Genomic DNA, 15,109 nt, shown 5'->3' with positions numbered 1-15,109 from the left:
TCTTTTTTTTTTCTTTTCTTTAATTGAGTATAAATAAAACCTAGTTTATTAACTAGATAATACCAATGAGTATTATCATTCCTCTTTTTCTCTTTTTTTCTTTTCTATTTCCGAAGAAGAAAAAAAATTAATCATCAATTTTCTCAATGCATTTTACTTCAATGGAATCATTACATTGAATTTCAAGATATAACCCAATGTCTTTTACTCGATGAATCCTCGAGTAGGAATCGTTGTCAGATTAAAGTAAATCTATGAGAGACGAAGGTTCTCCATCACGGTCGTTCGCCATTAGCCAACGGGCCGAAATACGAGCGGGTAACGTCTGCCAGGGAAAATTGGTAATCATAGACCACCGCGAGCGGCATTAAAGTTCGGGGATGGGTGGGTAGCAGGATCTTCAAAGAGAGTGCACTTAGATAATACCGGTTCGTCGAGTAAGCGAAAGAGAGAGAGAGAGAGAGAGAGAGAGAGAACAAGAGAGAAAGAGAGAGATAGAGATAGAGATAGAGAGAGAGAGAGAGAGAGAGAGAAGGGTGGTAGAAGGGTGGCTACCCTGTGCCGATATCGAAGGGGCTTTTGATGAAGGCTGCGAATTTGGTTGAGTAAAGGGTAATCCTATCACACGCTATAAGATCTTCTACTGTCGAGAAAGCACGATCGCGAAGCGTTCTCCTTTTCCGGTTGACGTATTGTGGATGATCGCTTTCGTTGTTGGAAAAAGGATGGAAAGGGAAGAAAAAAAAAAAGAATTGGGGGAAAAAGGAAAGAGGGGGAAAAAAAAGAAGTGAAAAAGAAAAGGAGAACTCGAAAAGACAATTTTCATTGGTTTCGATCTAACTTCGTATTCTTAGAATTTCAACGAACGTTCTTTCTCTCGTGGAGATAACTCTCTTGCGAAAGATCCATGTATATTCAATAGCTCGCAGAAGTACTCGCGATCGTTATTCTTTCGAAAGAAAAAAAAAAAGAAAAAAGAAAAAAAAAGAAAAAAACAGTTAAGGGAAACGAGAGAGAGAGAGAGAGAGAGAGGGGGGAAAGAGAAAAAAGAAAAGTAAAGAGGGTCAGGGCCTTTTATCGAGACGAATTTTCGATCGGCGACACGAAACCGAGAGAACATTTATTTAAGGCGAGGATCAGCCGGGTGCGAGACTCCAACGGCGAAGATTACCAGTGTGGTTCTACCAAGGAGGAACAAGAGTACCAAAGAGGAGGACTTCTTAATGAGATTAAAGCGCCACGAAGGCAAACACTCTTCGGGCTAGATTTACATTTTATACATTTTTAAGTGCTCCTCGTGATGGCTCTTTACAAGTCGACCTTGAGAATCGTTTTGTCTATCTTTCTCTCTCTCTTTCACTCTCTCTCTCTCTCTCTCTCTCTCTACCTTTTCCTTCCCATTTCTCAAGATTTTATTCAACGAAATAAACTTAGATTCCTTACCTCGTCCAAAGGACATCCTGCGGAAACGAGAAGCGCATGGCTATGAAGTAAAAGCAGCCTGAGCAATTTATTTCTAACTTCGGCTGCGGGACTAGGAGGTGGTGGTCTCGATCTGTAAACCTGAATCTTCAAGGTTGCTACCGAAGTAAGTTCCGCAAGGATATCGCCAACGGTTAAAAGTGGACCTTCAGCTACTTTTTCCATCGGCAGAGGTTTCCAGTTTCTTATCACTATGCTACCTCTCGCGCTTGGTATCAAATCGCTCGAGTAACCCAGCCGGACCAATGCCTCGCCTACTAAATCCTGAAACGATAAATATCAATGTCAATCGTATTTAATTGTCTTTTTTATAACGTTGACTTTAACGCTAACCACGTGATCTTTAAAGTAACCACAGTAAAATATAAGACGAGTGAGAATAATTTCATAGTGCATAGCGAATTTCGATTTAATATATATTATGATAATTGTACAAATTCTCGCGGAACAAAAAAATATTTTCATTATTTTTAAATGATTATTAATTATTATCATAAAACCTTTAAGCAGGAGATTTAATAAATTTTTCATAAGTAGGCATTTTTTCAATGTCGAATCAATTTAAAAAAAAAAAAAAAGAAATTACCTGAAAGGGCATCGCAACCGGAATGATTACGTAAGAATCAGTCTCGATCTGGGGTCTTCGCCAATTTTCACGTGCATTGCTAGCATGACTCTCGACGATGTTATGAATTGTCTCGACGACGCAATGAACCGGAAGATTTTTCGCTGTAACAAAGAAAATTGAGAAATCGATGAGAGCTGGAAAAAAAAAAGAAGAAAATTAAGACAACAAAGAAATAACTGAAAAGGATCGAAAGGAAAAGCCGCTTTTCTAATTCGCATTGGCTATTCCGACACCAAGACGTTTTACATCAGTACAATGGGCATCGACATCGACATTGGAGATGATTCGCGGAGTTGAAGATCGCCAAGAGATGTCTAACTCCGATGTTAAGCATATGCAGATCCACTCGTCTAAACCGAGACAATGGAAGCTGGGCGATGGCACAATAGCTGCGATCCTTGTGTAACCCTGACTTAAGTCCCGGAGTCTCTATCCCACTTCAGATCATAATCCCAGATTTCTCCGAAACCGAGAAAATGGAGAAAGAGACAGAAAGAGAGAGAGAGAGAGAGAGAGAGAGAGAGAGAGAGAAAGAGAGAGAGAGAGAGAAAATGAAAAGGAAGAAGAGAGAGAGAGAGAGAGAGAGAAAATAGTGCTTTACCAGGTTCAATTCGCATAATACCAATCTCTTAGAATACGCTTTCAATGTCTACGGATTTTGATTATCCTAAATGCTTGTTAAACGCCGAATTTATTTCCATCTTTCTCCCTTAATTGTTCTTTTTTTACGATCAATGAAGAAGAGCAAATCTCTCTCTCTCTCTCTTTCTCTCTTTCTTTTTGTACGTATGTGTTTATTTAATAATTTATTTATAATCAATATTAAACGCCAAAAGTCAATGTATAAAGATCCCAGAGAGCTCGGAGACGGATAGATTGATGGCCAATGGCTCCTCGATGCAAGGTGTTAAGTCTCCAGTGAAGATAACCGAGAAAGGATTTACTACCTGGCACCACTATATTAGATATTAATGCCTCTAAACTTCCATCTAATACGGTCGGACATCATAGAGAAGGTCTTCTCTCTCTCTCTCTCTCTCTCTGCCTCTCTCTCTCTCTCTCTCTCTCTCTCTCTCTCATCTACACCCTACGTTGCATAAGACAGGTCGTACCTAGAGGGATGCTGTAGGCTGACCGGTGGCCACCTTAATCCAGGGACGTACAGTTTTCATTAAGGTGCCCGGTCCTTGCGTCGTCTTTGTACCGGGATCAGCTGGTTTAAGGTGGGCTTTTACGCCACAGGGTTTAGTCGCGGTAGACCGTATTACGCGGTCTGTTTATTAGCAACGTTTCGTATCTTACGATTCACCGTGCCACGTGACTCGTCCTGTTAAAGAACGATCTTTGTAGCTTTATTTTCAACGTGGTTATCCAGTTAAGAAATATGTTGCTAAGAATGAGAAATATATTTAACTTTTGTCATTTCGTTTACATGATGCAATGCAATAACGAATAATGAAATCTTATTTGTTCTAATCATTGTTGTTATATAATATTTCTCTCTCTCTCTCTCTCTCTCTTTTTTTTCTCGTTCATACAGATAAGTTTAAATATTTTAATTATAAATTATATTAATAAAGTTATAATATTGATTGTGTTCATTTATTATACAGTATATAAATGAGGAACAAGGTCGAGTTGTCTAAAAAGTTGTTGTCTTAAAAGACGAATGATAGAATCATGAAAAAGGAAAGACCAAAAAGAGGGCGAAGATAGAAAGAAAGTGGCAGCTAACTCATCCGCGAAATCTTTAATCTCTGCAACGGCAAAGACATTTCTCATTTCTGGTGCAGGTCCTATCTAACTTCCGGTTATCTCCCCGTTCGCCTCGCAAACTGAGAGGAAGGAACTGGCACGTCGGAAGAAGCGTCAAGCAAGCTTCTCGTCTTTGACAGTTCTCGCTGGATGATAAGATTCATCGGAAGGACCCTCGAAGGAAGAAGAAGAAGAAGAAGAGATCGAGACAAGACCGAGTTTGAGACGGCGATAATAATATTCTTTTTCTCTTTTTTTCTTTTTTCTTTTTCTTTTTCTTTTTTTCTTTTTATTCTTGTGGGCCAATTATTAAGATCGAGCCTTTGCCAAAGTTATAAGCGTTTGAAATTTATTTTTCTTTCTTTTTTTCTATTCGATTCATTTATTTTATTATTTACTCTCTTTTTCATAGATTTTAATTATCTCTCGTGCAATCATTTTTTTCTTCATTAATATTAACTATCCATCGTTTTTATATAACGCGATTTAACATAACGATTGGATGTTAAAGTGTCGTGTTTTATTATTTCTAATAATTATTACATTAATCCTGACATATTCATAATTAATTTCGTTGTCTGTGTCAAATTATATAAATTTTAATTTTTTTCTTTTATCCCACTTTACGCAAATTTTTATTCATCAGACAATAATTACTTTAACAATTTAACTTTTTGGTATTTTATAATTTTATGTATTGTATCTGCCAGTCAAATAGGTTATTAATTACTAGTTGCTATTAGTAATTTCAATTACATTTTAAACCGATATTAAGTCTATATTGTTTTTTTTAATTTTTTTTTTAATTTTTCTTTTTTTTTTTTATAATAACCATTCAATAGTATCCGTGTTCGATACTTTTTTCTTTTTAATCATTTACATTATTAATTTATATTTACGAAACATCAGCTTTTGTAAAATGTAATTTTCTTTCTCTCTCTCTCTCTCTCTCTCTGTCTCTCTCTCTCTCTCTCTTATTCTCTTGTTCATCGGGGAACTCGAAACTTTAACGACAACGAGATAACGAAAAGAATGGGAAAGGAACGTTCGAAAATACAGAAAATCCCTGTAGAATATCGCATTGGCATGTGTTCCAAGCTACGAGCATAACGCAAAATTAGGGAATTATCCGTGTACGGGCCGTGATCGGTAGAAGAGAAGTACGAATAGGTGAGTATGTGAGAAGAGAAGACGGGGAGAGAAACGATGAGAGGGTGGGAGGGGGCGGCTGGAGAAAGGGTAGGTAGTAGAAGGAACGGAAGGGAGGAGGGAAAGCGCGCGCGCATAATTTTGTAATGGAATTAATTAAGGCGATTAAAATTTAATTAAATCTCCGCGCGCATCGCGCGCTATATTTGCGATTTATTAAATATTCAATTAAAACCGCGAAACGGTCGCATTATTTTCAAACACGCACTTCCGGTTGAGAGAGAGAGATAAAGAGAGAGAGAGAGAGAGAGAGAGAGAAAGAGAGAGAGAGGGGGAATAGAACGAGAAAGAGAGTAACAGCAAGACTAATCGATTCTCCATCGAGACTTTTTTCGCTACGTTTTTTCTCTTTTCTTTTTTTCGTCTTTTTCTTCTGTTTCTTTTTTCTTCTTCTTCTTCTTCTTCTTCTTCTTCTTTTTTTTTACTGAACGGGAAATGAAAGAAAGTCGTGCCGATTCGTCGAAAGAACGAGTGACGCTCTCTTTAAATGTTGTGTTTCTCTTTTTATCTTTCTCTCTTTCTCTCTCTCTCTCTCTCTCTCTCTCTCTCTCTGTCTCAGTCTCTGTCTCTGTCTCTGTCTCTGTCTCTGTATCTCTTTCTCTCTTTCACTTTTTTGCTGATAAATTAACGGCTCCCTACCCGCTTTCAGTTCTTGGTGCTTCACGGATACAAGATAAAAAAGTTGGAACATATTTTTCGACAACCCTACGTCCGAGTTTGCGGTGGGCCATCCCCAACGATAATGGTTTCTTCTTTTTAATGTGAACGAGTGAATGCAAGAGAGAGAGAGAGAGAGAGAGAGAGAGAGGGAGAGAGGGGGAGAAGGGAAAAAGAAAGAAAGAAAGTGAAGTGGAAGATACTTTCTACGAATATTTATCTTTCCGTGTTTTCGAGCACCGTTTCCGCATAAGGCAGATGATTTCTTTTGTCGGTCAGATTAGTTCATTCGTAGTATTCCTAAATCATAAGTAATAAAGAAGGAAAATTCGATCGGGAGTAACGTGAAAGTTAGTGTGATTATCTATCGACGTACGTCTACTGGCAAGTGTTATTTATAGAATTAATATGGCGTATATGCTTTGAACGAGCTTATCTCCCAAACGGGCGATACTGTTAAGGATTAGTTGGACTTTCGTGGCTTGTTAATAACGGAGATTATGTAAAAGATCGATTCTGAGATGATGACGATGATGTAGTGAGAGAGAGAGAGAGAGAGAGAGAGAGAGAGAAAGAAGGAGAGAGAGAGAGAGAGAGAGAGAGATGGAAGAAAGATTGTGAAATAGTCAAACGCGTAGATCAGGCATATATACATACATACATACATACACACACACACTCACACACACATATATATATATATACATATGTATATCGATTATCTTTCATCTTTTATCTTTCATTTTTATTACTATATTATATTTTCTTGATTCATTTATAAATATATTTTCATTAATTATTATATTTAAATATCTTTTTAATCTATCGTCAAATTTCGATATATTATTTATATAGAGTATAATCGATGACACATCAACTTATCATTGATTTTATATATTCATGCTTAAATGATTTGAATTTATTATTTTAATGAGTGGTTATAACTAATTCAATCGATTGGATCATTCGTGCGAGTTCTCATTTCTCTTTTCCCGTTCGGACGTTGTTTCGAATGAGGAAAAATGTCATGCAAATGAGTAAGAAAAAAAGAGAGAGAGAGAGAGAGAGAGAGAGAGAGAGCGGGGGCGGGGGAAAGAAAGAGAGACAGAAAAAGAGAAAGAGAGATAGACACAGTACGCGCGGGACCTCGATCCTAAGGTTTCTTCTTCGTCTTCGTGACTCGGTAATCCAAGACGATACCGCTTATAATCTCTCGAAATCGAATCAGCCGGTCGGTATAACGAAGCCTCAGCCAAAGACGAGACGTTAGTCCATACTCTTCGTTTTTATCAATCTCTTCTTTTGCTTTCAGTTCAATGATCAATTCATACAGTCAAATTTCATTTTTCATCTCACTCGAACATTATCGTTAAAACTCGATCATTATTATCTATATTATTATTGATATTCTAATAATCATTTCATTATTGTTGTTTATGTTATAATTGAAAAAGAAAAGAAATAAAAAAAAGAAAAAGACAAAAAAAAAACGAAAACAAGAAAAATCAAAAAAGTAATATTCTATATAAATTCAGAAATTTATTATTCTTATTATTGAAATACTTCTTCTTTTTTTTTTTATCTTTTTTTCTTTTTTTTTTTTCTTCAATGATTCTAACAATATTTGAAATTATCTTTATTTATCAAGAATAGTCTTGGAAATCTGTAAATATATATTGAATACATATGTTTTCATCGATGAAAAAAAATTAAGAGATTAATTAAAGCATCAAATACGAAGCGTATAGAGGAGAAGGAAGGGTGTGTGAAGAAGAAGGAAAGTGTGGGTGGTTTCGGTATCTCAGGCTGATCCGGCGGATGTCGGCCTTTACAGATAAGGACCCAACTCTTTCGACGCTTTTATCTGCCTCGTGTTCTCTCTCTCTCTCTCTCTCTCTCTCTTTTTCTCGCATGCGTGTTCTACATCTTTTTCCTTCTCAATGACTTCCCCTTTTCATCGTTTGCTACATTAACGTGTGTTCCTATTTGTTTCCTAAAGAGCTCGTTCTTCGTTTGCCTTTTCTATTCTAAAAATTCTAAAATTTATTTACGTAGACATAAAGATAATGATAAAAATTTATCCATGAACATGAACATCATCTAAATATATTTTTTTAATTCTACCATTATTTCACTATCCATTTCTACTTTTTCGATCAATAAACAATTTCTAATTTCTTTCTAAAAGTGTTCTTAAAATGAACAATCATAATCATGAATGAAAGGCTTGTTAATGTTATTGGTCTTATACAATTTTTTACTTTTCAAACAAATTTCCGAAGTTTTGGCGGATAGAATGGGAGTTTATATCAAATATGCGGCTTAACTTGCAATTAGAAATAAAAAAAAAAAAAGAAAAAAGAAAAAAATTAAAATTAAATAGGGCACATGTTTGTAAGAATCGTATAAATCATTTTTATCTTTCGTTCGATCCATTTATGAAAGTAGATTGATAAAAAATTATATATTCTATATATATTTGGACTTAAAATACTTTGATCTATTACACACACACACACACATATATATATATATATATATATATATATATATATATATATATATGTAAAGGTGTATTATAAATTCAACGATCTAATGACCCGTCAAAAAAAAAAAAAAATGTAGATGTCTGACTGAAAACTCGATTAACCGAAGCAAGATAATCTCCAATGGATTATTACATGTATGTCAAATCGTTATCGTCAAACCAATGAAATCACATCTAACGATATGCAATAGCTCTGATAACTATATCTGATCTTATTTTTATCAATTGTATCTGTACACCAGGTTCTCTTCTCTCTACCTTTCGTGAATGACACTTTCGATTAAATTTTTTCTTATACTAATCAGAAATGTAATACGAAAGTAGGTAATAACAAGCGTATGATGAGTGCTGCCTCTCTCATGTTTGTATTTTTTCTTGCATTTACAATCTTACAATGTAATAATGCCTAATGAATCATATGATATTAGAATATATATATATATATCTCATATATATATATATCAATATATATATATATATATATATCACATATATATATATATCAATATATATATATATATATATATATATTGATTGATTGACAAAAGAATGAAAAGTCATAACAAAAAATATTATTATTGTATCATATATATTAATGAAATATTTTTTTTCTCCATTAGAAATACTATGGTATACAATGTGAGGAATAAAATAAAATATAATAATAAATTATACGAGATTGGCAGAGTCGTATAAAAAATGTATATCGTTAGTCTATAATTATTATTTTATTTCATATAAATATTAATAGAATATTCAAAAAAAAAATATATATATATATATTCTTTGTTATATTAATAAAAAATATTATTAAAAGATACACGTAAAGAGAGAAAGTAAAAAAAGTCGTTAACTCATTGTATACTTTTTATCAAGCGTTATTATACGTAACATACATTAGATTATATTCATATCGATATATATTAACAAAATATTATTTTGATCGCATTACTATACGCATGATTGCTATTTGTAATAATAGTAGATAAAATCAAGATGGATATTTTCAATGACGAAGTAGTTGGAACTGATCAAAGAGCTCGATGTTAAAATTAGTCGTATTTGTTTCGTTGATATCGAGCTAACACAAAACTCAGGATTGATTCAGGATGACTCGAGGAAACTCGCCTCGTGTTACGTTCGCGTGCGTCCAATGGTTGTCCCGTTAAGCTCGCGTGCGATTTAAGCTCCGCCCGGGTAGAGAAGCTAAGCTCGAGCGCGGACGAAAGCACTAGATAAGACGTACCTAATGAGATAACATTACAGCCGGTGTAACTTATAAGATCACCGGCCACGCGACGAAACCTTCTAAATCCGAGCATTAGCCCATTCTTAGCGACATAATCACGCATCGCGGGAGAAAAAATTTATCATTCTCGTTTCCAAACTTATTTATTTTGATTTATTCTATATTTATATTTTTCCGATAAAACTTTTTTCTAGATATAAAAAGTTGTTGAAAAAGTTAAGTACACTCGTTGTACGTATATTACGAACTTCTTTAAACGATCGTTTGTTATCTTTCTTTACTTCCTTTTTTTTTTTTTTTTGTTTTGTTTTATTTTCTCCTTCGTTCTTTTTTTTTTTCTTTTTTTTTTTGTAATTAAATTGAATTAACAATTAGTATACGGGTATTATCGTATCGTCAAATTGAATATAACATTATTTAATATTTTCTCATTGAAAAATTATAAATGAGATTAAAACATTTTTCATCGGATAAAAAATTAATGTAATTATCGGAGAAAACTTGTATTGGTAAAATTTATCACTCTCGTTAATACGAAAAGATTTTATTCGATCTTCGTATTGTAAATGATCTGTTATCGAATAATATTCACGAATATTCATATACACATGTATATTCTGAAATAGATCTTAAATATATACCTATATCGAAAATGATTAATATATTCAATATTATCGATCGATCTGCTCGTTTGTAAGTGCGTCTCTGTATGTGTGCGTATATACGTGTACGTATGAAAAAGATAAGAAACATTATTATCCCTATCCATCGAAATGTCTTAGAAGCTAAATACTTTGAAATCCTTCGAGAGGTATGCTCGCCTACGATTTGCTTGATTTCCAAGATCGCTCACGCTCGTGCTTTCATAAGAACGCGCGCATTCGAGCGCGTAGGAGAGTAGCAAGGGTGAAAACTTGCCCTAAGACGCTTAGAGAGTAAGCTCTTATACAAGGCGGAGAATAAGAGACAAAGAGAGAGAGAGAGAGAGAGAGAGAGAAAGAGAGAGAGAAAGGAAAATCAAGAAGAGGACGTACCTCATTCTCTCTCTCTCTCTCTCTTTCTCTTTCTTATCGAATACATGAACATTTCTACACATATATATATAAACAGACACATACACACATACATAAACACACACACACACACACATTTACGACAGCTGTTCGATGTAGATATAGATCGTGAAGCGTTCGCGCGTCCCATACGCATCGAAGATTAAAATTACTTTGGTAAACTGCGTTCGCGAAGGAACGATATAAGGTGGAAAAGGGGTGCGTCTCTGAGAGGAAGAAAGGGAGAGAGAGAGAGAGAGAGAGAGAGAGAGAGAGAGAGAGAGAGAGAGAGAGAGAGAGAGAGGTATAGAGAAGATAGGAAGAAGAAGAGGGAGAACGAACGTCTCGTAAATTTCTCGGCTAAGGAGCTTAATTTGGATTTTCGGTAACGAGTTATTGCGAGCGCGAACTCGTTGTCGGGGGATGATTTAGAGATGGCAAGAGACGAAAAGGAAGAAGAAAGCTTGGATGAGGTGGTAGGTAAGGTACAGATGGGGGGTGATAGATAGAAGACAGGTACGATGTCCATTAGTTTATCGTTCGTCCAAAGAGATGCTACGGATTATTCATCGAACGTAGCGTGTTCTTGTTCGTATCCTGAAAGCGAAGGATAGGATCCTTTTCTCGAAGAAATCGAAGAAGCTTTGGAGGCCGGACGACGTCTTTCTAGATCGGCGCACGTGAATCGGGATCGTGCCCTGACAACCTGATTTAGGAACGACGAAATCCTCAGAAGGAAGAAGATATATATATGTATATAGAAAGAGAGAGAGAGAGAGAGAGAGAGAGAGAGAAGGCTGATCCTTCCGGCGACTGGAGAGTCCTGCAGAATGACGTAGTAATCTCAAGGGAGAGCCTTAGCCTTAGCTTAAGCCATAAGGGTTTGCATACAGTCGTGTGTATGCGCGAGCATCCTTAAAACACGGATATACGTGCGCAATACGAACGCTTCTAATCCGTGAGGGCTTCCAACGCAAAACCTGAACCACCTCATCCCCTAGACGCAACCCCTCCGACGACGCTCTCCCTATCGTCCATCCGTCCAAGGAATACGTCGGATTTAGCTATTCCACTTGCTCGGACGGATCTCAAATATTTAGGGAGATCGAAGGCCGACTTGCGTATGGAACTTTGAGTTCAAAGGAGGAGTAGGTGGGACTCCGAAGGAGACGGTGAGCTCTCAAGGATTATCCTTGAATCTGAAGAGAATGTTTCTACGATGCTATGGGATATCCTCGAAACAAAGATCTTTCAGATCTTCATCGGTAATTGTAAAGATTTATGCTAAAGGATCTAATATATTTGTATATATAAGTTTCATTAATACATATGAATGAAATTATATTTATATTTTTAACGTTTAATCAATGAACTGATTATTAATGATGATCAATTGAACGATTTGATTGATAATGATGTTACACCGTTGTGATCTTTTGAACGAAGAAGGAGAATTAGAGAGAAGTGACCGAAGTAAGTAAAGGTAAAGGCAGCTACGAATGCGTAGATAGAGTGATGGAAGGGTAAAGGCCGGAGGAAGGGTAAAAGGGGAGGGTTAAAGGGCTCCTTAGCGGAGATCTTAAGCAAATCCAGCGTGAAATCGCATCAGAGCATCCCCTTGCCAAAACCACCACTTACTCCTACCATCCTTGGATCGTTCTATCCCTTTCCTGTCGTGTCTTTCTTTCCGTGTTTCACTATCTTTCACTCTCTCACCTTAGATAACTTCTTCTTTCTAAATTTTATTCGTTCCTGCTTCGGAACTTACATTGAAGAACAGGATAGAATATTTCCTGATTATGCGATTTACAAGACGGTGTTAATTTATCTTCGATATATAGGTTTTGAAATTAAAAATATTAATAAGATATTATATTTATAAAACCTTAAGAGATATTTATAGAGAGATATCTATTGAAATGTAATAAAGAAAAAAAGAATTGCATTAATTTATTATTGCATTATGCTTTCATGCTAATTTATAATTATCTTTCGGGAATAAATATACACGCGATTTAGATGACTTTTATAATTATCGTTACAATTATATCGTTATAATTGATTCAAAAAGCAGATACAATTGACAAATTATTTAAGGATACGTTGCATTTATAATGGGATTGAAAGAAGTAATAAGGAAAATAAGAAAGAAGAAAATTGAAAGCAAGAGAAAAGAAAAAAAAAAAAAGAAAAAAAAAAAAAAAGAAAGAAAGAAAGAAAGAAAACAATACAAACAGTATCGCAACGATTAATCTTAATAATCTCAATTGCTTGAAATTTTTAAATGGTATGGCTCTAAGTACATTTACTCTGGCGATTTGCGTTCAATCACATATGTAGAAGATCGATCGATAACTCGCATGAAAATAATTCCTCGTAATGCGTTTGACGTTGATCTCATCGCGATAATATCTTTTATTAGATTTGAATTTATCTTTCAATTCGAACTCGATTTCGATCACGTTAAGAGACGATCGAGTGGATCTTATGTTAGGAGACCAAGAAGGATATTTAAAACGCGTTAAAGTAAGGTACTCATTCTCTCTCTCTCTCTCTCTCTCTCTCTCTCTCTCTCTCTCTCTACGTCTATATAGTAAATTTGGACAAGTCCAAAGAGATTTTAACCGTGGTAAGAATTGTCTCGTATATCTTGCGATTTCCACGAGATGGAATAACGAAGAAGAGGGGTAAAGGATCGTAAGCTTATCTCGATTTTTGGTCGTCACAGTTTGTGGGAGAGGGAAGGGAAAGGCATTTGACGATCTGACAGACGTAAGCCGACAATTACTCAATGCTCGGTTCTCCGTATCTCTCGTGGACTTTCTTTCCTTCCTCCCGCCATCTTTCGTTTCTTCTTCTCCCTCCTCCTCTATTTTCGTATCTTATTCCTTCGTCCTCGATCTAACTTCGTCCGTTAGACTTCTCTCGCTTCTCTTAATCAAAACGTTGAGAAAGAGTGAGAACGAAAAACATCATTGAGGGAGGTGGTGGTATTCTTTGAAGAAGAGTAAGAGAGAAAGGATGGAAGAAAGAAAGGAAGAAAGAAAGAAAGAAAGAAAGAAAAGAGAGAAAAGACATTAAAAGACGACGAAGAGAGAGAGGGAGAGAGAGAGAGAGAGGGCAGACTCTCATATCTCGGCCTCGAAATAGAGTACTAGTCGACGAGGGAAAGATAAGGCTCCCCCTCGGCGATGCTCTCTTTCTTCCAGCACGTTATAGGATCTCACGTCTCTAAGCGTCTTCTATTATTACAATGTGTACGTTTCCAATGTCTTGTTACGAATTTTTTTTTTTTCTTCTCTCTTTTGTCTTTTCGTCTTTTTCGTTTTCTTTTTTATTTTGCTTTTGTACTTTTTTCTTTAACACAGATTCTCGTAGATTTTAAATATAAATCAAATCGAGAAAATATTCAATTTTTTGGAACCGATAGTTCTTTTCTCTCTCTCTCTCTCTCTCTCTCTCTCTCTTTCTCTTTCTCTCTCTCTCTCTGGAAACTTTATCTACGTTTTATATCTACGTATATAAAATACATTTATACGTTATTCTTTTCTCCTTTTTCACGATTTTTGAATAACGTCTTGAGTATCGAGAAGAATCCATTTGGATTAAGTTCGATATTTAGCTCTTATAGGAAGAAAAGATCGTCGTCGTTGAAGGCGTCGTACGTATACGCAAGAGACACGAACTAGATCTCTCTCTCTCTCTCTCTCTCTCTCTCTCTCTCTCTCTCTCTCCTGCTCTGCGTGAATACATCCAGGTGAATACATAATGTGTAATCCTCGGGGTATGCGGACTCGGCATCTTAGGCTAATCTTGTTAGGCGTACTAAGCCTTCGGCTGACCCTATAGAGCAGACTTTTAATCCCTTAACACGCTACGCGCAGCTCCAAGATTTTGCATAAGAAAGAAATAGGATTGCCGGTGCAAGTCGAACGCGAGCAAACGTCTTTCTTTCTGTCTTTCTTTCTTTCTATTTATGTTTCTCTCTCTCTCTCTCTTTGACTCTCGTCGATTACGAGAGACGTAAGAATGAAAGAGCACGTTACTCTTGCAGCTTCCTTTATCTCGAGTCGTTCAATCGAGACGCATTGATCGATTCCCGGAGGACGAATTGATCGTTGCTACCAGTCCTATAAATAATGATTAATTATTCTCGACAACGACGCGAAAGCGTTGACGCGAAAAAGAAAGAGAGAAAGAAAAAAAAAAAGAGAGAGAGAGAGAGAGAGAGAGACATTTTTATTACTATATAATAAATAACAACGTTGACACAATGACGAACTACAAAATTTCTTCGGACGAACTCGTTTGTCTTTGATTTTTCTTTTCTTTCCTCTTTTTTCTTTTTCTTTTTTTTTCTTTATCTTTATTTTTTGAATCTAGCTCGAGGCATCTTCTTGCATCTATATGCGACGTTTGCTATGCAATATTCGAAGAGATATAAATGTTTTGTTTTAAATGGAAAAAAAGCGAAAGAAAGAATTTTGATTGAATTTGTTGAAAAATTGACAACTCAATGGCATATCTGA

General features: G+C 35.7%; 2 protein-coding genes across 2 annotated transcripts in view; one reads left to right on the top strand and one right to left on the bottom strand.

Annotated features, from left to right (window-relative positions):
• The window catches only part of LOC118440523 (solute carrier organic anion transporter family member 2A1), a 120,738-nt gene that overhangs the window by 49,133 nt on the left and 56,496 nt on the right, over positions 1–15,109 (top strand). The gene's annotated exons all lie outside the window — the stretch shown is intronic.
• Positions 1–15,109, bottom strand: part of dve (SATB1_N and homeodomain domain-containing protein dve) — a 51,825-nt gene that overhangs the window by 4,861 nt on the left and 31,855 nt on the right. Inside the window, exons 3-4 of the mRNA XM_035863689.2 lie at positions 2,069–2,211; positions 1,444–1,746 (exon numbers count right to left, since the gene is read on the bottom strand). Coding sequence (XP_035719582.1) covers positions 1,444–1,746; positions 2,069–2,211 — 446 coding nt within the window. The remainder of the gene's footprint in view (positions 1–1,443; positions 1,747–2,068; positions 2,212–15,109) is intronic.

The sequence above is a fragment of the Vespa mandarinia genome, chromosome 7 (assembly GCF_050613455.1).
Source record: "Vespa mandarinia isolate Hongniang chromosome 7, ASM5061345v1, whole genome shotgun sequence".
In the NCBI taxonomy this organism is placed as follows: domain Eukaryota; kingdom Metazoa; phylum Arthropoda; class Insecta; order Hymenoptera; family Vespidae; genus Vespa; species Vespa mandarinia.
This window is presented reverse-complemented; position numbering and strand designations above follow the sequence as displayed.